Below are 20,737 nucleotides of genomic sequence, written 5' to 3'. Positions count from 1 at the left end.
ACTGTGCAGGATACGTTTAATTATTCTAAAATCTACAAATATATTCTTAACATATTTATTTCAAGTTCTTTTACATATAATAAACCACTGTTTAACCTACAGAGAATCTCATAATTTAAAGAAACTATCATGTCCTAAGATTCTCATGGTCTCCTCAAGGGAGGACAATAAAAACATGTTAATTTGTCTTCACACATATGGTGAAATTGTATTTTAGTTCTCATTCGGTGAGAAATCAAATATTTCCAACCTAGGTATGGATTTTTTCTTGAGCTCTTCTTTGTTCTTGTGTTCCTTGAAACAACAACATCAACTAGCATCATCGTTCCAGATCTTGATGTACATGTTACAAGCACTCATTATATTAGTACACTAAATTGTCTCAGCAAACAAGTGAACAAATCAACAGCAACTGGTGATAAATACAAACAAATATATGTATTTATATAAAACAAACTTCATAATGACATTATTTCAGTAAGAGATTGTGTGAAAAACTTATATATTCATTTGAAAACTTAGAGAACAGCACTAGAAGTCCCTCGAGCGAAAAACGATGCTCCTTTATCATGGACTTTAAAATGAAATATTTTTCGTTGGTTGTAGATGGTCTCTTCTCCCTGTCGCCACCAAACCTCCATCTAAAAAGAAAAAACAACAACAAAAAGTCAGCACACTTCAGAGCCATTTATTACAGTAAACAGTAAACTTTAATATGAAATTGCACCTGTCCATGTATGTCCCTGCAGTAGCCCGTTGGTAACCCCTCTACATGTAATGCCAAGTTACACTGATGAACTAGTCCCCTCTGGAGCAGGTTTGATCCCTCTTCATCATCATCTGCATCCTCCTCCTCACATCTCACCAGAATAACCACATTTCCCTGGATATCATTAGACACTTATAGTTAATTTATCATAATACAGTACGAAACCAACTGCATCTGACATTATTTTAGGCACTGATGCAAAAAACGCTGACTCACCTGTAACTCAGAGCACACAGCAGCTTGGCAGTAGAGGGTAAAGTCTAGTATCGCTCCAACACTAACACCTAAACTCAGGAGCACACTGAGATCATCTATGAGTAACACCGGAGGACCCCATGATTCACCAGCATAACCATCTCCACTCTGACGCACAGAACGTTCCACAAATCTGAACAGACCTTCCAGTCCAGCACCTGGGGTCCTAGAAAAAAAAGAAAAAAAAAGGCAAAATCTTATATAACACTATAGGAAGAAAGAATTGAGATAAAATGTATTTAAACTAGATTTTAATAACATACTATACATGCCTGAGATAACTCAAGGGTTGTGTCTCCTGACTGGTGTCCTCCTGTAATATAACTCCAATAGAATTCTTCAGTCCTTCAAAAAACACTAGCTGGCCCTTCTCTCTTGCCTGGGCCAGACTCACTCCCTGCCCAGAAACATTATGATCAAGACCTGTAAATGTCATCAACAAAATGTCTAAACAGAGCAAGTTGATGTAAACGTACCAGCCTCTGACTGATTTTCTTGAGCTCTTCTTTGTTCTTGTGTTCCTTGAAACAACAACATCAACTAGCATCATCGTTCCAGATCTTGATGTACATGTTACAAGCACTCATTATATTAGTACACTAAATTGTCTCAGCAAACAAGTGAACAAATCAACAGCAACTGGTGATAAATACAAACAAATATATGTATTTATATAAAACAAACTTCATAATGACATTATTTCAGTAAGAGATTGTGTGAAAAACTTATATATTCATTTGAAAACTTAGAGAACAGCACTAGAAGTCCCTCGAGCGAAAAACGATGCTCCTTTATCATGGACTTTAAAATGAAATATTTTTCGTTGGTTGTAGATGGTCTCTTCTCCCTGTCGCCACCAAACCTCCATCTAAAAAGAAAAAACAACAACAAAAAGTCAGCACACTTCAGAGCCATTTATTACAGTAAACAGTAAACTTTAATATGAAATTGCACCTGTCCATGTATGTCCCTGCAGTAGCCCGTTGGTAACCCCTCTACATGTAATGCCAAGTTACACTGATGAACTAGTCCCCTCTGGAGCAGGTTTGATCCCTCTTCATCATCATCTGCATCCTCCTCCTCACATCTCACCAGAATAACCACATTTCCCTGGATATCATTAGACACTTATAGTTAATTTATCATAATACAGTACGAAACCAACTGCATCTGACATTATTTTAGGCACTGATGCAAAAAACGCTGACTCACCTGTAACTCAGAGCACACAGCAGCTTGGCAGTAGAGGGTAAAGTCTAGTATCGCTCCAACACTAACACCTAAACTCAGGAGCACACTGAGATCATCTATGAGTAACACCGGAGGACCCCATGATTCACCAGCATAACCATCTCCACTCTGACGCACAGAACGTTCCACAAATCTGAACAGACCTTCCAGTCCAGCACCTGGGGTCCTAGAAAAAAAAGAAAAAAAAAGGCAAAATCTTATATAACACTATAGGAAGAAAGAATTGAGATAAAATGTATTTAAACTAGATTTTAATAACATACTATACATGCCTGAGATAACTCAAGGGTTGTGTCTCCTGACTGGTGTCCTCCTGTAATATAACTCCAATAGAATTCTTCAGTCCTTCAAAAAACACTAGCTGGCCCTTCTCTCTTGCCTGGGCCAGACTCACTCCCTGCCCAGAAACATTATGATCAAGACCTGTAAATGTCATCAACAAAATGTCTAAACAGAGCAAGTTGATGTAAACGTACCAGCCTCTGACTGACAGCACTGTAGTGACTGAAGGACTGCACAAGACCCAGAAAACACACCTTACAGCCAGCTGGAAATATACAAGTTTAAAATGAATTGAAATAAATACATTAATTTTCCTCACTATAAACAATAGGTCACTTACCACGTAAATAGAAAGACAGATGGTGATGAATGAGAAATGATGCATCAGCTCGTCTGTCTGACACCAGGATAAAGTCACTCTATAAGTACAGAGAACATCGGTTAGAGTCAGTGGCATTGTGTAAGTTACTTCAAGCTTGTAATGAGATGTAATTACCGATTTGAAACTGTCTGGAGTGGAATTGAGAATACTGTTCAATTCTGGAAACATGTTTGTGAGATAGATATGAACTTGACAACAGTTGAGCAGGATATGATGGTGCAGTCTCTTCTCTACTACTCCAGATCTTCAGTATTTCTCATGCTGGCAAGAAAAACACAATTGTAAACAAAAGCAAAGCATGTACTTTTAAAGTGCATCCATTCCTGTGTATATGTAGCGCAGTTAGCATGCTAAATTAATATTAGCGTTGCGTAAGTATTCAAAGTATCGAAAATTAAATAAAATAATAACACACCTGCACCGTCTGCAATTACATAGTTTTCTTTTAAAATATGTACAAATTAATATGAAGAAATATCTCACGTTTGCCTGTTATGCTAGTCAACGTGGGTACGGAAGCTGCATGAAGACAATCTTTCCGAAAACGCGTTTTGGTAGAGTAACTCGTGAGGAAATATTATTATTATTTTTTTTTTTTAAATCAGTGAAATATTTTTTTTCCTTAAAAAAAACAAAACAACAACTAGTAGATATACCAAACCTTAAAAATATTTATTTTGACCAGAGATAAAAATGTAGCTGCAAGTGCACTAAAGACAGGCCCAGATAGTTTTTCATTACAAAAATATGTGTAAAAAATATGCAAACAAGAAAACTAAGGAACAAACTGTTGTTCTTTGTTGTGTATCATGTACTTGGGTCTACTTTTAGTTAGAACTCTAAGTATTTGCTTCCAACACACTGAAATACAAGTAATTATGCCCATCAAACTTTACAACAAAATAAAAGTGTAAACGTAACTTGCTTTAGGCCTAAAACTAATTTCAACAGATTATCAATGTTTTTACCTATAGCACTGTTGATGATATCCTATACAACAGAAATCCTAAATGCATAATAAGCAAGAAAAATATAAGGGAAAATCATTCTTAACCAAATGATTCCCCCATTATTCAATAAATAGTATAATCGTGTCCTCCAAAATCGTAATATTCATGGGTTTCGATAGAAGAAAACTAAATTTGCACATGTACTGAGCAAAAATCGGTTTTGCACAATAATGGTAATGCAAGCCCTTGAAATTCAATTCATGGAATGTTAATCATCAGCTGTGTACCTGGAAAACATGTCAAAGATAATGCAAAACAATTTTTATATAAGAAAATCTATAGAACATTTGAACAAAATTGCATTCACATTTTAAAACTTGACATACAGAGCATGAGCGCAACCGATGATATAACTTCACTTAAGGACTGACTGTAAAAGCTGCTAACATCTATAAAGAAAGCAGCTGGGAAAATTTATAGGGAAAGTCAAAACAGGCACTGGACCAGACCATGAAATGCAAGCAAAGACATGTTGCATATTTTTTAGAGCATGAAACACTGAAATGCAAATCGTGATTTAGTGTCTAACAGAACAAAGGAAATGATGTAAGATAAAAAAAAAAAAGTGAAACATCCAATGAACTCTGAAAGGAGTAAAGTATCTTTATAAACAGCTAAAAGTATTATAATACATGAGAGTCTGTTTACTAAGTAAATACATAGCTACTGATTATCACACCACCCAATGCCGTCTGCATCAATAAGACATGCCTCACACTGTAGGAGCAGGTCAATGTTACACAAAGCCATAACATAAGTCGTCTTATCTTGAATAATGTCTAGTATTGTTCGTTATATAAACTACTGTTAACCTTCATTCTAAATTTCTTATGTCACTATTTTAGGAATGTTCCAAGTTCAAGTTAAGCTCTACCAACTGCATTTGCAATTACAATTTTGACTTGACCTTCATTTTTTTTTTTTAAGAAAGAAAAATCGTGGTTATAATAAAGCACAACACAGGCAATAAGCATTCAGCTTGTAAACCTAGTAATTTTTGCACAATATTTTCATGGTTCACTGACCTTGAATATAGTTTAAAAAGGCCTATTTTGCATCTCAAATAATACATTTCATACCGATTCATTAATGCAGGTCATTTTACAAAAATATCAGCTTCACCTTTATGTTTTTAAAACCTCCAGAACACTGTCCCAGTTTATTTTTATCAAAGTGCATTACTATAACCACAACTTGCATTTTTTTTTTAATAAAACTTAAAGAACGAGTCAAAATTGTGTGTACCCAGAACATTCAGTACACTATGGTGTGTACTAACAGTACAGTATGCATTAGAGGTGCATAACAGGGCTTGATTGAAAAGCATTATCACTAAATCTTTTATAACTTGCACGGCTGTATGTTAAAAAGACACATCTGGTCTTCCTATTCTGTCAATCTGAGCAATTCAGCATCGTTGTGGCCACCTAAATATAACTCATGCTACATCTTTGTAGAGGTTTGTACAGAAACTGAATGCTATGAGTAAAAAAGGATAAAAACAAAAGGTTATGATTTACAATAAATAAATACAATGTCACACTCCAGGCACACAGACTAGAGTGTATGTAATTCCTGAGTGTTTGAGTCTCTGGGTTCACTGCTACGGCGTGCCCTCTGAGGTGGCTCTAATATCTGCAGCCTCTACTAACGTTACTGTTTCTCCTGCTGTTGAGTCAAGGGGCTCCTCTTTAATAATGATGGCCCCTTCTGGCAACATGACAACTTCCTCTTCGCCAACCACCTCCTCCTCTTCCTCTTCCTGGAGCACCACTTCCTCTTGGGGCTCTGTGCTGGTGCCATTGGTCTGCCCATTGGCAATGGCCTCTAGTTTAAGCCTGTACTGCTCAGCTTCCTGTTCCTTTCTTAGTAACTGCTGTCTATACTCCTGGGCTTTTCTGTTTGCTTCTTTTAGCTGCTGTTCCAGTAGTTCCCGACTGTCCTTCTCAGTGGGCTCCTATAGAAAACACCGAATAGTTAACTGTCAAATTGATTTTGCATTCCAAAGAGTAAGATTTAAATAGGAATCTCTGCTCGTCAAACCTTATGTTTGACATCTGTGTGGTTGACGGTTGATTCAAATTTCCGCTTCCGTGTTGGGACTGGTTTGGTGACCTCTGTTATGATTTCTTCTACAATCTGACCCGCTGGCACTGCAACCACTAAATATATACAGGCATGTTACAATATAAATACTGCATCAAAGTCTGTAAACTATAAACTAGCAATCTACTCACTTTGCTGCCCCTGCATTGTGACAAAGAATTTCTGTCCCAAGTTGCCAGTCTGCAGGTTTCCCTGTTGGTCGGTTACTATGGTGATGACTCTCTGGCCATCCTCCCCTACAAGATGCTGGATGGCAGAATCTACCGAATCAGCAGCAATCACACTCTCTGCAGCTCCTGCTGGGATATAGCAGCAGTTTGTTTGCAAAGGAGAAATACACAAATATAATAACATTCTCTATGTGCATCCTGTTCAAATAGAAGTTAAATAAAACTGGTCAATTAAATACTGCTGCAAAACATCAATGTCAAAATGAACATTCAACAAGCATGAAATGCAAGAAAAATTGGCTCTAGTGAGTAAATAAAATAACAGTTGGCTGGTAATTTTGTTATGAATTGCGATAAAATTGGTTTAAATTAATCAAATTTAAAGCGCAATTTAAATCAAAGTCACACAAACCTGCTAAAGAAACGTTGCAACTCATGCATTTTCTAAGTTCTAAGTAAGGAAAAATAAATCATCATAGGTATACAAAGTATGCCTAAAGTTTTTTTCTTTTTCAAACATGAAGCAATACATACAGTACTGTTCAAAAGTGTGAGGTTGGTTTTTAATGTTGTTGAAAGAAGTCTCTTATGCTAACCAAAGCTGCATTTATTTGATAAAAAAAAACAGTAAAAATAGTATTATTGTGAAAGATTATTACAATTAAAATAACTTTTCTATTTTTACATATTTTATAATTTTATATTTATATATTTAAATGTTAATTTATTCCGGTGATGGCAAAGCTGAATTGAAAAGTCTTTGTGTCATATGATCCTTCAGAAATTTTTCTAGTATGCTGATCTGGTGCTCAAGAAATATTTGTTTTTATCAGGGTTGAAAACAGTTGTGCTGCTTAATATTTTTATGTGACAGGTGATAATTTGTAAGGATTCTTTTATAAAAAAAAAAAAAGTAGTGTATGTGGGAAAACTCCTTGCATTAAGCCAACAAACTGAATATACTAGGGGAAAAAATACGATTCATAAGGAGAGAACAGGTTGGCATAGCCATTGTCATAGGTACAAAAACTTTTTTTTTTGTATAAAAATGATGTAAAACAATTTCAATAATTTTGTCATTCACTCACTATTGACAAGTATGGAAACAAAATGTAACGAAACTCATACCTGTGTTAGCCTTAGCATTAGTGAGAACAATATCAGAGAGATTGACGACTCCAGAGGAGGAGATGATGAACTGAGGGCTGGCTGTGGCAGGTGATGTACTGCTTAGGATAGTCCTCTCTGGATTCATGTTCACTTGGTTCTGCATTCCCTCCTAGAATAAAAAACAAACCATCAAGTTGTAAGACTGCAGCCTGATTTTGCCTATCAACTTTAATTTTACATTGTGCTTTGATATTTGATGATCAACACATCATTAAAAATGCAGTCTCATTTGTACCTGTAACAATAGCATCAGCTCAGTGTTTCCCTGGTCCACCGCAATGTTAAAAGGCGTCTTGTCAAACTTGCTGAGGGCATGAGTATCAGCTCCGTATTTGATCAACAGCTCCACGACTCCTCTGTGCCCATGTTCTGTAGCCCAGTGCAGGGCGGTCATTTTCAGCATGTCTTTGGCATTGATGTCTGCTCCACTCTGTCCCAGATATAACAGATATAATAACTCAACAAAAAGTCAGAATGACTAAATATAAAAAAATCCAATGCTATTCTGCATTCATCTGTTCTTACCTTGACCAATAGCTCAACGATGCTTGAGTGGCCCTCTGTAGCTGCCATGTGGAGGGGGGTCCGATCGACTTTAGTGCGGGCATCTCTGCTCACGCCGGCACGGAGAAGCACCTCAGCAGTGGAGTAGTGCCCATATTGCGCTGCTAAATGAAGCGGTGAGGTTCCCAGCTAAAACATATTACCATATTCATGTTATATCAAAACTCAGATTATAAATTGCAGACAATAAGCAACGAACAGCAAATACGACTCACCCAGTCTGTAGTAAAAGGAGCTCCATTGGCCATAAGTGACCTCACTTCATCATCCTGTCCTTTGCGTGCTGCCTCCAACAAACGCTTACCCAAATCCACAAGCGACATCTAATCATGCAAATAAGGTTTGAAGCATCAGAATATAGTGAATATTGATGCTGAAATTTCTTGACAGCCACCTGTTTACATTCATGGGGTGTTTAACCAGGTGCAGTGTTTCAAAGAAAATGCCCAAAAGATGTAAAGCAGGAAATGGTTTCCATATATACACTGTATGCTGAATGACACTGTGGTTATATTAGTCATAAGACTGTATTCCACAAGGATCGAGTGTTTTTAAGTGGCAGGAAGCGGATGTGTGCATTAATGTTAGACAGAATTCATTATCAGTGACAGGACGGGAAATAGTCATCATTTTATAATAAGGCAAGTTCCGGGGGAAGGTTTCATGCTTTTGTTGACAAAATTACTGGACGGACATTTTCATAATTTTTAGTCACGCACAGTCAGGTTTATAACAATTAGCTAATATCGTTACCTTAGTTATCTTTAACGAGATTTTCGTAATATATATACAGTAAATATATATTATTTTTATGAGCACGCTAATAATCTGGCATTAAGAACATTACTAAATGTATCATCTATAAGTTGTGTTTAAGTTTCGCTCAAGTTTTTAAGTTAGAAAATAACTTTTCATATTGTCATGTGATTGTCTCCAGTTACTATATAGCCAATACCATATAAAATATGTCATTAAAATCTCTTTTAATGACAGTTAATCAAACTCCTGCAGTCAGGTGCTAGTAAACAGAATAAAGCAAAACTTCTGCAGCTCACCTCGCCACAAATGTTTCCCGAAGACTTTGAATGTATTATAACGCGTTAGATACGGTGAAGACCAGACGTACGCTTTGGTTATTTATAGCGATTTAGTGTTCTATCATACTTTTCGATACTTTTTGAAAACAAAAATAATATAGATGGGTTATTTGTCGTCAAAGATGGCGCACGAACGGTACCGGAAGTACAAATATTTGAGTGATTCCTTCTTTGGTAGTGTTTAAAAGTTGAGGTGTTTGTAGCGCCCCCTGCTGCATAACCAGTACACATTACGAGATACACCAGAAGAGAAATGTATAGTTTACCCATTCTTTGCTTTTGAAAATGAAGATTTAAGCAAATACATTTCCTCCAACTTGTTATTTTACAATTTAAATCTCTCTCTTCACGATAGGATTGCTGAGATTGCAAAAAAAAAATAAAAATGTTCGAGATTAAAATCGCAATTAATCCGTCATGTGCAATTTTGCATTCGATTGTGATAATGCATTGTGTCACTTTAGAGAAATAGTTATTATTATTTTGCAATTGTAATATTTATATTCCTGGAAAAATAGCTTAAAGATATATTTCTAATTAATTTAACATTTTGCATTAAAATATATTCTATGCTGTTGTGTTTTCATCAGTAAATACAATATAATATCTAATAATAATAATAATAATAATTTCCTAAATGTGAAACACTGCATTATGTTTGATACACAATTTACTGCAAAAGTACACACTGATTTGCTTTTAAATCTTGAGCACTGGAAACCTAAAGGAGAGATTTATATGGAGTAAAATAAAAAAGTTGGAGCCAATTCATTTGCATAAACCTCTCAATTTTCATCAACAAATCTATAGATGAAAGAATGCATACGCCATTCATCCAATATTATCCGTAGCCCGTTGGTGGCGCTGATGGTCTCTGGTTTGAACTGTTTTCTCATTAATGGGGAAACTTCAACCACACCTCAGTGATCTGGGAAACAGAGTCATTTCCACCAACAGCTCTCCCGCACAAGAGTTGCTTCACTCCAGCCGCTCACTGGGGCTCTCGTTTACCTCTAAGGTAACTTTTTTTCTTTCTATTTTAATTTATGCTAGAAAATAAAATAACTTTCCAAGTCTCGAGTGGACTTTATCAATTCATTTGAGGCTCTAACATGGCCTGGATCGATCGAGCCGGTTGTTGTTCCAAACCTTCAGTTATAGTCGAGTCTGAATAGGACCAGCGCCTGTGTGCTTGAGTAATAAAGACGAGAAAGATAAGCGATGGACGCTGATAGTCTAGTTAACTTCAGTCGGTTGACTCTCTGACAACTTAATCATCGAGCTGCTTCGAGTTAAAACTAGTCGAGGAGAGGGAAAAAAAGCATTTTTAAACTTTTACACACTGTTTTATTGTTTTCCTTAAAACTTCCTCTGGGCTGTGCTTGCGACTGAGTGGTTTGTTTCTTTGTAACGTAAACCGTGTTTACTCGTTTACTGAATTGTTTATTTCAGGTGTGTTTTAGTAGCTGTCAGTTTAACGCGTTTGTTACACTGATTTTCCGTGTATTTCACTTAGTTGTATCGGTTTAGCACTATGAAGTGTACTCGGTGTCCAAGAAAGTGCTGTCTTAAACTAGTGAACTGCCTTCCTAGACAGCATATGATTACTGTCTAGTTAGGGAGTTCAGCTCAGTTTAAGACGGCTACAAAGATTAGTTTGTGTAATTAGTTTATTTATTTAAAAAAACTCCCATGGTACTACTTTTTTACAATATACCATCATAATACCATATGCTATTCTTTGAAATGAATTGGGGTGTCATGTTAATATCAACATGGATATTTTAATCATTCAGCACAATTGTATATATCAATATGGTATTACAATATGATAAGGTAGTATCATATCACTGCATGATGGTACTGCTATAGGGCTTTTTCTTTTACAAAAAAATGCACCTTTTTTTTTATTTTTATTTTTTAAGGTGACATATCATGAAAATCTGACTTTTCCAGGTTTTAAGTGCTATAATCAGGTCCCCAGTGCATCTACCAACCAAGGAAACGTGAAAAAGATTAACCCAGTAACTTTGTTTTGGTAAGCCTTTTTCTGCAAGCGTCTGAGAAAACAAGCACATCTGATTGCGCTCCCTTGGTGACGCGGCAAAGGGATCTCATTATAATATTACCGCCCTTTAATCTGTAAGTTTACACCCATGGCGCTGTCATTTTGATTTTGCAAGCGACAACAGTGTACCAGTTCTAATGCCATGGCGAAAGTTTGAGCAAAACATGCTAACCATTCTGTCTTTGGCTGCACAGACGAGCACAGAACACTGTTTAGAGTCCCAGCCTCAGAGGAGACAAGAGAGCAGTGGATTTATTGATTTATTTACTGTATATTGCTGCTGCCACACAGATTTCCCAGCTGTTTACCTTCATAGACATAACCGACTGTTTTTGTAACTCATGTGAGTTTTTAACGTAAACTTGTGTGTGAATGAGAACTTAGTTTAATACTCACATGCTGTGACGGCCGCTTTCTGTCCGTGTGCTTGGGATGTGTGCACTCAGAAAACCTTATATCAGAAGTTTAAACTCATATGTTTAAAAACGCATGATTTCAGTGCGATAAACATGATAATCAGAACCAAAACAGACGTTTTTAGCAGGTACAAGCTGTAATGGCGCAGCTCTGTTCTGGAAAAGGGGGCGGGGAGCAGCAGCTCATTTGCATTTAAAGAGACAGACCCGAAAAACAGCATGTTTCTGCTTCCACTCAAACTAGGCATTTTCAAAATGATATAATAAATGATCTGTGGAGTATTTTGAGCTGAATCTTCAGACACATTCTGGGGACACCAGAGACTTATATTACATATTGTAAAAAGGGGCATTATATGTCTCCTTTAAGTTAATTGTTGTACTAAATACTGTGGTAAATTAATATGGTTATTGTTCAGTTCCATATTACCCAGATAGCACAGGTACAACTGCAAGATGTCTGTTAAAGATTGCTTCATCTGGAAAGCATCTGTGTACAAACATCTGATAGATGTCTTTAAGATACTTTTACATACATTCTCTTCGAGACATTCTCTAAACGTCTATTTGACATCTGATAGGAAACATCCTATAGACGTATTGCAGATGAGCAAGCACTCTAAAAAAAATACGTTTTGCAGATGTAAATGAAGATGTCAAATAGATGTCTCCGTGATGTATGTGTGCTATGAGGGTATATATCACAGTGCCAAAGAAAGAAATTACAAGATTACAAAATGGTAGTCTGTTTCTTTAATTTAAGATTAGATATGCATCATTCATTATCGGTTTCATTTACTGTTTTTTATGTAGTATGTTAAATGTATGATATATGGTGTGCTTGTGTGATGGATTCAGGGCTGCTTCACTGAAATTCATCTTTTTTTTCTTTCTTTCATTAAACAGACTCATCTGTAACAGCTCTGCCTCATATAAACCCCACAGTCCTACAGAATCAACTGTAAATCAGGGCCCCAGAATAACTGAGGGAATAAGGGGTCTTGTATATGTACTTAAAGCAAAGACATCAACAAGGATTCTGTCAGTGATCAGGACAGAGCTTCTTGTACGAGCCACGGCTTATATCGCTGGGTGTTGAGGATTAGATTCTCTCTCTATCTTGTCTCTAAACGGCCTGCAGGGTGGCGAGAGAGAGGGGGGAACCCAACTGGTGCATGCCGGAGATGAGTGCGTTCTGGCATAAGATCGGCTGCTGCGTGGTAGCCAAACCTCCTCCGGTAAGTGTCTCATTTGGAGAGATTTATAGTTTTATTTCCCAGGCTTCCACCATAAGCCATTTTAATACAATAAAGCCTAGTTTTCAAGAATCTACATGAATCACAGGTACTGTGATGTCAGGCTCCTTTTGAGAACAACATCTGGACTAATTTCGTCAATTAGGCATTCCCCGTGGCTCATGCGAGTTTTGTGTTCGCTAATCACGCGAAGAATGACTCACGCTGGTCTAGGGCAGAAAAGAAACCTTTCAGCTAATGTGAATGTGACCCAGATAGTCTTGGGAGTTTGTCAGAAGTGCAAATGTGTTTTTGAGAGTGAAGCCAGACGTGAAACAGTCCACACAGATGGACATAGAATTCTCTTTCACTGAACGGGTGAACATGTAGAGGTATAGATCCAAACCACTTTGCATGTGAGGAAGTCTGATAAATGTGCCCTCACATGCATATTTGACTTTTATCAAGAATATACACCACAGTTCAAAAGCTCAGGGGCAGTAAGATAAAAAAAAAATAGTACTTTTATTTGGCAAGTATGCATTAAATTGATCAGACAATATGGACATTTGTAATATTGCAAAACATTTCTATTTCAACTAAATGCTGTTCTTTCAACTTTCTTTTCGTTAAAAAATCCAGAAAAAATGTTTTCCACAAAAATTAAGCAGCACAACTGTTTCCAACTGTTATTAATAATAAAAAATGTTTCTTGAGCATAAAATCAGCGTATTCAAATTATTTCTGAAGGATCATGTGACACCATCAAATAAATAAATTCAAATTTAAAATATATAAAAATGCAAAACAGTTGTTTCAAATTGTAATACAATTTCACAATATTACTTTTCTTTTACTGTGGTTTTGTTTAAATAATTGCAGCCTTGGTGAGCATAAGAGACTTATTTAGAAAATGTTAAAACATTTTACCGACCCCAGACTTTTGAACAGTGGTGTATCATTCATGTGCTATTTTTTTTTTTTGTATGTTCTCCCATAAATGAAAGTTTTGTTATCATTTACTCCCAATCATGTTGTTCCAAACCTGTATGACTGACTTTAAGTGGAACACAATAGAAGTTTAACATGTTGACTCTTCAACTTCATACTATGAAAATACAGTGACCACCATCATCTGTCAAAAAACATTTTAAAAGTACTGCATATGACTCGCATTCCATATATTCCTATACTGTATTACACATACTAGTCTTCTAAAGCCATATGATTGTTTGATATAGGTTGCTTGCTATTCTCTATTGCTATTTTTAGCTCTTAAATCTCATTCATGGTTGTACATATTCAAACGTGGCACCACAAAATGCGTTGTACCAGCTTTGACCTCAAAAGTTGCTTGATCATGATGTGGCAAGTTTTAAAAGCAGTTTTATGTGATTAATGACTTAAATATCAGTCTGTTCCTCACACAAGTCAATTGTATGGCTTTAAAAGACTTTGAATATTGAGCATGAGTCATATGGATCTCTTTATGGTGCTTTTATGATCCTTTTTGGCACATGACAGTTTCATTTCAGACATTCTGCTAAACATCTCCTTTTGTATTGCATGAGCAAAAGAAAGTCAGAGTTTGGAAAAAAAAAACACTAAATGATAGCAAAAATGTATTTTGGGGTGGACTATACCTTTAATATTCCTGTAAGTAAAAGAATCATGTTTATTTTTCTAGAACAGCTTTGCATATTTGACAGATTACTTGGCTTAATTCAGTCTTTGTTAGTCGGTTTGTTTCTATCTGGATTGGGGTTCTGAGGCAATGATGAGTGACCCAGGTTTACCATGGTCTCCTGTAACAATGACAGGGGGTTCTGAAGGGAAGCTGGCTCCTCCGAGCTGGGAGTGCTCATTCTTTTCCTCCCTCCTTCCTCTTATTATTTTTAGGTTCTTTTTTGTTCTGTTGTTGGGTGGGGAGTTAGTAGGGGTTGTGCGATATATATCGTCTGCAATAATTTCGTAATTGTTGTTTTAACGATGTGCGATTTGATGTTATCGAGTATTTTGCAAAAACCATTCAAAACATCCCTTCTATCAGTATGAACTGACCACCACACAGAATATGAAGAATATTAAAAACATTAGGAGTCAGCTGTCTTCGGCAGTCCTTAAGGTACCAGCACAATAACGCACTCAGCAAAATATCGTCTAATTATCGTTATCGATAAAATCCCATAAAATATCGAGATATAATTTTTTGTCAATATCGCACACCCCTAGGGGTTAGGTTAGACAGCAGTGGGCATCTGTAACGGACCAATGCTACTTCCCAGTGCAAGAGCAATTTTCTTAGACTGATTTAGATAAAATTATTACATTTAAAGTGTATCCTTATGTCAGAGAAGGTGATGAGGACTAAAGCATGTGCCAAGGGTTTGCTGTGATATGGGCCATTGACTATATAAAGATTATGAAAGTAAACACCTTTCAAGGATGTTTGGATTTACGTAAGAGATGTTGCATTTAAAAGGCTAGAATGATCTTTCTTTTTCTTTCTTTCTTTCTTTCTTTCTTTCTAATATATAATATTCTTTCTAATTAATAGTTAACAGCAATACAACATTCATAAGTCTAATGAACACAGGTAAAAGTTTGAATAAAAGGTACGTAATTTAACAACAAAAATAAATAATAAAAACAATAAGAAGAACAATGATTTTGTTATTATTCAATCATTTATTATTATTATTATTATTTAATTGTTGTTGTTGTTGTTTATTATACAGAAACTAAAAATACTTCTAGCTTCAAATAGTACCTCAAAGTGCTCATTAAATTTATCGTATTGACTACGATCATATTGATTATTTTAAATAGAAAAATTATTGCCACTATTTAAAAATAAATATTGATATAATAATAATGTGTAAAAAAAAAAAAAAAAAAGCATTATTATTATTATAATTATTTTTAACATCATACAGATTTAAAAAATATTTATAGCCCCGTTTTATTCCAAATCGTATCTCAGTGTTCATTAGATTTGTCGTATGGATGATTATTTACTTGGAATATTTAGAAAGAAAAAACTATGTATATAATAGAGTAAAAAAGCTTTTTATTTTTTATCATTGTTATTATCGTCATCATCATCATCATCATGCATAAACTAAAAATAAATAGTTATAGCCCCATTTTATTCAAAATTGTACCTTAAAGTGTTCATTAGATGTCATATTGATGAATATTTAATTAAAAAGCTTATTGCTATTATTTAGAAAGAAATAACAATCCATGTGATAAGAATATTGACATTAAAAAGTATTATAATTATTATTATGCAAATGTATAAATATGTAATGAATAGTGACTCGCTTCTGCGAGTTAGGATGGTTCATACAAATTGTAATTGATACCAGAGTTCTCATACACTGGTTCGGTTTGCATATCCACCTTTACACCAACCAAATTATCTGAACACTGACAGCGAACAAACTCTAGTCTGGTCTGTTTCAAAAACTATAGTGTGAGATTTCAGATAAGTCTAGAAGATGTATTTTATGATTGACAATATAAATCCAGTGCTGTATGTTCTGTAAAATGCACTTTGTTCACTCTGGACGGACAAGTAATGGCATGTATGCCAACACCCCTACTATGGCACATGATCTCATCAAATAATTATTCTGGTTGTTGATACAAGGTTTTTTTTTAGATTTACTTATATAATCTCAGACTAACTCTACCGCATAGTTATGGGAAACACAGAAAAGAAACTGTAAACTGTATAACAGTTGGGGATTTTTAGGAACTCAATGAATCCTGCTCATCTTCAGGATGTATCCAGGAATAGATTCCATAGGGAAACATTAGTGTGATATCACCCAGACTCTGGTGTGTTCTTTGTATGGTCACATGACACAGGCTTAGTTGAGCTTGTATTTTCAACACTTTGGGTTTACGTCATGCTGTTTCACCAATTTGCCGATCAAGTGCTTTGTATCTTTATGCTGGACCGTTGTTAATTTAAGCATCTATGTTCACAGAAGAAGAAACGGAGGAGAATTGACCGTAGCATGATCGGAGAGCCCACAAACTTCATTCATCTGACACACATAGGCTCTGGTGAAATGGCAGATGGCATGCAGCCGGTAAGACATGTTTTATTGTGTTGGTACAGTGAGACTCCCATTTTAACATTATGGCATGGCTATAATTAATTTACAGTGACAGAATGAATGCTTCTACATGGATTCTTTACTGAAACACTGGCTCATACCAGATTGTCGCAGGCAACACATTAAAATCCAAAGAGTGTTGCTGGGATCTTTGTAATCGAAATCCCTGTTATTGTTTTTTTTTTTTTTTTTGCCCTCAAATATGAACATGTCATGTTTTAATGCTTGACGTGGATGTTGGAGGTTCCCTGATAAAGTGGTTAGCCTGTGCTGCCAAGTTTTTCAGTTTGTCTTTAGAATAATAAATAATTCAAATAACACAATAATAATGACAATTGGTAGTAGCAGTAATATATATTTTTATGTAAGGACATCATAGATGTCAAGAATTCTAATGAACTTGGGAGTAGTAATATTTACGATTTAAAAAAATATACCAATTACCATTATTATAATTACTATTTTTATGTAAAGACATAAATATCAAGACTATAAATTTAATGAGCTATGCAATACAATTTCAATGTTTTTTGTTTGTAAAAAAAGTAACATTTAAATTTTATAATAATACTGCTGCTACTAAGAATAAAATGTATTATGATTATATAAAGGCATCATAAAGGTCAAGACTTCTAATTAGCTTGGGAGTAATAATATTTATCATTTTATTTTAATTAGTAAAAATATACCAAAAATATTATCATCATTACTATTATTATGTAAAGAGTACAACTATACATTTAATTAGCTAGAGAGCAATACAATTTCAATGTTTTTTTTTTTGTTTGTTTGTAAAACAATACATATTTTAATTTTATAATACTGCTACTTATACTAATATTTATTATGATTATATAAAGGCATCTTAAAGGTCAAGAATAAATCTAATGAAATGGGGAGCAATAATATTTTATTTAGGTTTTTATATATATATATATATATATATATATATATATAAATCTAAGGTGTCAGATCAATTTAATTAACAAATCAATTGAATAAGGTAGACATGCTGCATGTGTAAGATGTGATCCTGAGATGGGACTTGTGTGCTATCTTAGCTCATGTTCATTGGGCTGTTGTGTTGTCAAATAAGAAGGTGAGGTGTTGCCTAATCCTGCAGCTCACACAGGGACTGAATACCTGGGCAGAATCAAGCAGACTGCAACTTGCTCAGAGGAATGTTGGCGGGCGGCCCATCAGAGACAGTAGAGCTCTTTAAATGAGGAAATGTTCGTCAAGGTCTTTGCAGCGGTCACTGATTGATTTTTTTTATTTTTTTAATTAATTTATTTTTATTTTTGTGCCAATCTTTAGCTTCATGTGTGGTTTGCAAAATGTACAGCGCTTAGTGGAACACCTCTTAAGAAGTTAGCTATTTATTCAATGGCGGCTTTAACACTTTTATCAAAGAAAAGGCTGGACCTGTAAAAAATACAGCACTGATAGCTGAAACGTCTAGTGATAAGCAGTATTGTTTGATATCAGCCTTTCACAGTCCATGTGATGAACACAGGTGACTGGCCCGCCGGCTTTTCCCTTGTGGTTCTGTTCTTTTGTGTTGTGTTGGGAAATTATGTATAGAACGGCCTAGTGAAATAGACTTCCTCCTCATTCTGCTGCTAGATGCTGTGTTCCTGAGACACATGATGTAACAATGGGTGTGATGCTGTGAAGAGCTCTGTGTGTGTGTGTGAAACAGGCTTGTTGTTGCATGAAGGATGTTTTTCTTTTCAGCTCTACCTCTTGAAGTGTGAATGTCTTTTACTGTTTGTTTATACATCATGCAGCAATACAGTCTTTCTATCTAATGAACACTATGTCATATAAAAAAGCTTAATTTGCATTAGGGCTGGGCGGTATCGAGTTTGTACATTATATCTATATTTTCTTTGTAAGCGATTCGATATGAGGCAATACTGTTTATATCGATATACAGTAGTTTGATATGAGCGCATCTAAAAAATATAGCGGAGGACACAGACTGAGCTGCTGTGGAGAAGGTGCATAATCCAATTTGTTCTAAACATGTGACAAGCTTCATATTAAGGCCTTTAAAAACTGGTAAGACATAGTTTATAGTTTCGTTTCATATATTACTTTAAGCAGCTCGCCCCATCAGATGTTCTGACAGAAAGACTGCGTGTGCTGCTGACAGACACTAGGCTACTAACACTGTTTAATGTGTTTGAGATGTGCTGTCTTCCTGAATGCATAACTTACATTTCACAGGTATATTCTCCATTTGTAAATGTTAGAAAGACCTCAGAGAAGGGACAGAGCAGTGTGGAATAAAGGTAAATTATGTGAAAAATAATGCGTTTTTTTTTTTAAACTAAGCATTAACACATGTTAGACTGCACCCCATAAACACAATCAAGCCTAGAAAAAAAAACAGTGAACCACCCCTTTAAGCGGCTCAGCCAGTCATATGCTCTAACAGAAATTCTGCATGTGCCGGTGACAGAGATGCTACTCGCGCTGTTTAATGTGTTTGAGATGTGCTGTCTTCTTGAATGCATAACTTACATTTCACAGGTATATTCTCCATGTTAGAAATTCTCCAAGGTAAGGCTGAAAGCAGCCAAATCTATTAACTACAAACATCATAAACCCGTCTTTTTAGGCAAGAACCAGACATGGGTGTCATGTAGGCTAATAAAATGTTTAATGGGACTGAATTTGTATTTAACGTGATTACAATTTAATAAAAAACAACAAGAAATTGGTAATTATAAAACGTTTCCTTTCCAAGGTTATTCAAACCGCGAATAAATTATTATACAGAAAGGGACATTATCACTAACTTTGATCTATCGCGAGTTTAAGCAACTGAATTTGTATTTAACGTGGTTACAATTTAATAAAAACATTAGAAATTGATAATTATAAAACGTTTCCTTTACAATGTTATTCAAACAGCGAATAAATTATTATACAGAAAGTGACATTATCACTAACTTTGATCAATTGCGAGTTTAAGCACTCTCAAAAAACAAAACAAGACTATCATTATAATCACTTAAGCTGTCTACAGTGTGAAATGAATCTCTTACTTACATTGTACATACATCTGCGCGTCCGGAATTCAGTCAGCGAACGCGCGCGCACTCAAAACTGATGAGTTTCAGCGATGACTCATCTGATGACTCAATCCTCTGATTGGCCATTGCATTCCTAAGCTCAACATAATCGTGTGTGATTGGTTATAATGCGGAACACTGTAAAAACGCCTAAACTGAAATATGGTGCAACATGAGCAGATCTTAATTTAATGCCGCAATCGACACTTTCTATTCATTTTTATTTTGTTAGCAACAGTCGTAATAGATTTAATTTGTGCAGGGGCATTTTTGTCCAATTTAGTGGCATTTTTGCCCCAAGTCCCCGTGGCCAGGGGAAGGCTTAGCCTTACACACGCTCCGCCTATGTTGGTAACCAAAAAGTTGATGGTAGCCATTGAATTTCATATTATGGAGAAAAAACAACACTATGGAAGTCAATGTCCAGCGAGAGCTTGATGGGGCGATGCGGAATGAAAACGTTTTTTTTAGGAGTCGTGGTAGTAGAGGCCAGAGCATGTGAGCGGAACGGAGCGTGAGCATGTGAGCGGAGCGGAGCGTGAGCGGAGTGGTAATATTTATATTAACGGAGAGCTTGCTTGGGCGGTTAGAGCGACTGAGTGGAGCGCACGTCCATAGAGCGGAAAACGTAGCGGAGCGTCACATCGCTCCGCTTCGCTCACATGCTCTGGTAGAGGTGGCGCAACTATAATGACATGTGAATAATCCCGCCCACTCTAAAGCGATACTAAACTGCAGTGGAAACGCAA

General features: G+C 35.7%; 4 protein-coding genes across 8 annotated transcripts in view; 1 reads left to right on the top strand and 3 right to left on the bottom strand.

Annotated features, from left to right (window-relative positions):
• Window positions 1–219: 219 nt before the first annotated feature.
• LOC107700679 (elongator complex protein 6-like) lies at window positions 220–1,497 on the bottom strand. The gene is made up of 4 exons (XM_016502417.1): window positions 1,297–1,497; window positions 986–1,190; window positions 728–883; window positions 220–641 (listed from the first exon to the last, which is right to left on the bottom strand). Exons 1-4 carry the CDS (start codon window positions 1,458–1,460, stop codon window positions 519–521), a joined length of 648 nt encoding a protein of 215 aa, XP_016357903.1. The 5' UTR covers window positions 1,461–1,497; the 3' UTR covers window positions 220–518.
• A 59-nt stretch (window positions 1,498–1,556) lies between these two features.
• Window positions 1,557–3,485, bottom strand: LOC107700678 (elongator complex protein 6-like). Of its 3 annotated transcripts, none has more exons than XM_016502414.1 (8): window positions 3,423–3,485; window positions 3,054–3,200; window positions 2,898–2,976; window positions 2,752–2,822; window positions 2,548–2,672; window positions 2,237–2,441; window positions 1,979–2,134; window positions 1,558–1,892 (listed from the first exon to the last, which is right to left on the bottom strand). In XM_016502414.1, the coding sequence occupies exons 2-8, from the start codon at window positions 3,105–3,107 to the stop codon at window positions 1,770–1,772; spliced, it is 813 nt and encodes a 270-aa protein (XP_016357900.1). In that variant the 5' UTR covers window positions 3,108–3,200; window positions 3,423–3,485; the 3' UTR covers window positions 1,558–1,769. The 3 variants fall into 3 exon arrangements, with proteins under 3 accessions (XP_016357902.1, XP_016357900.1, XP_016357899.1); XM_016502413.1 differs by having other exon boundaries at window positions 3,355–3,472; XM_016502416.1 differs by lacking the exon at window positions 2,752–2,822 and having other exon boundaries at window positions 1,557–1,892; window positions 2,548–2,698; window positions 3,355–3,472.
• Window positions 3,486–3,625: 140 nt separating this feature from the next.
• gabpb2b (GA binding protein transcription factor subunit beta 2b) lies at window positions 3,626–9,186 on the bottom strand. Of its 2 annotated transcripts, none has more exons than XM_016502440.1 (8): window positions 9,015–9,186; window positions 8,175–8,282; window positions 7,921–8,088; window positions 7,631–7,825; window positions 7,354–7,504; window positions 6,187–6,354; window positions 5,993–6,111; window positions 3,626–5,906 (listed from the first exon to the last, which is right to left on the bottom strand). In XM_016502440.1, exons 2-8 carry the CDS (start codon window positions 8,280–8,282, stop codon window positions 5,553–5,555), a joined length of 1,263 nt encoding a protein of 420 aa, XP_016357926.1. In that variant the 5' UTR covers window positions 9,015–9,186; the 3' UTR covers window positions 3,626–5,552. The 2 variants fall into 2 exon arrangements, with proteins under 2 accessions (XP_016357926.1, XP_016357927.1); XM_016502441.1 differs by having other exon boundaries at window positions 6,187–6,351.
• Window positions 9,187–9,915: 729 nt separating this feature from the next.
• cdc42se1 (CDC42 small effector 1) overlaps window positions 9,916–20,737 on the top strand; it is a 13,339-nt gene continuing 2,517 nt past the window's right edge. Inside the window, exons 1-3 of one of the 2 annotated variants that reach the window (XM_016502439.1) lie at window positions 9,916–10,074; window positions 12,447–12,778; window positions 16,774–16,878. In XM_016502439.1, the coding sequence (XP_016357925.1) occupies window positions 12,716–12,778; window positions 16,774–16,878 (168 nt within the window). In that variant the 5' untranslated portion in view covers window positions 9,916–10,074; window positions 12,447–12,715. The remainder of the gene's footprint in view (window positions 10,075–12,446; window positions 12,779–16,773; window positions 16,879–20,737) is intronic. The other variant, XM_016502438.1, reaches the window with a different exon arrangement.

The sequence above is a fragment of the Sinocyclocheilus anshuiensis genome, unplaced genomic scaffold (assembly GCF_001515605.1).
Source record: "Sinocyclocheilus anshuiensis isolate Anshui unplaced genomic scaffold, SAMN03320099.WGS_v1.1 scaffold782, whole genome shotgun sequence".
Classification (NCBI taxonomy): domain Eukaryota; kingdom Metazoa; phylum Chordata; class Actinopteri; order Cypriniformes; family Cyprinidae; genus Sinocyclocheilus; species Sinocyclocheilus anshuiensis.
This window is presented reverse-complemented; position numbering and strand designations above follow the sequence as displayed.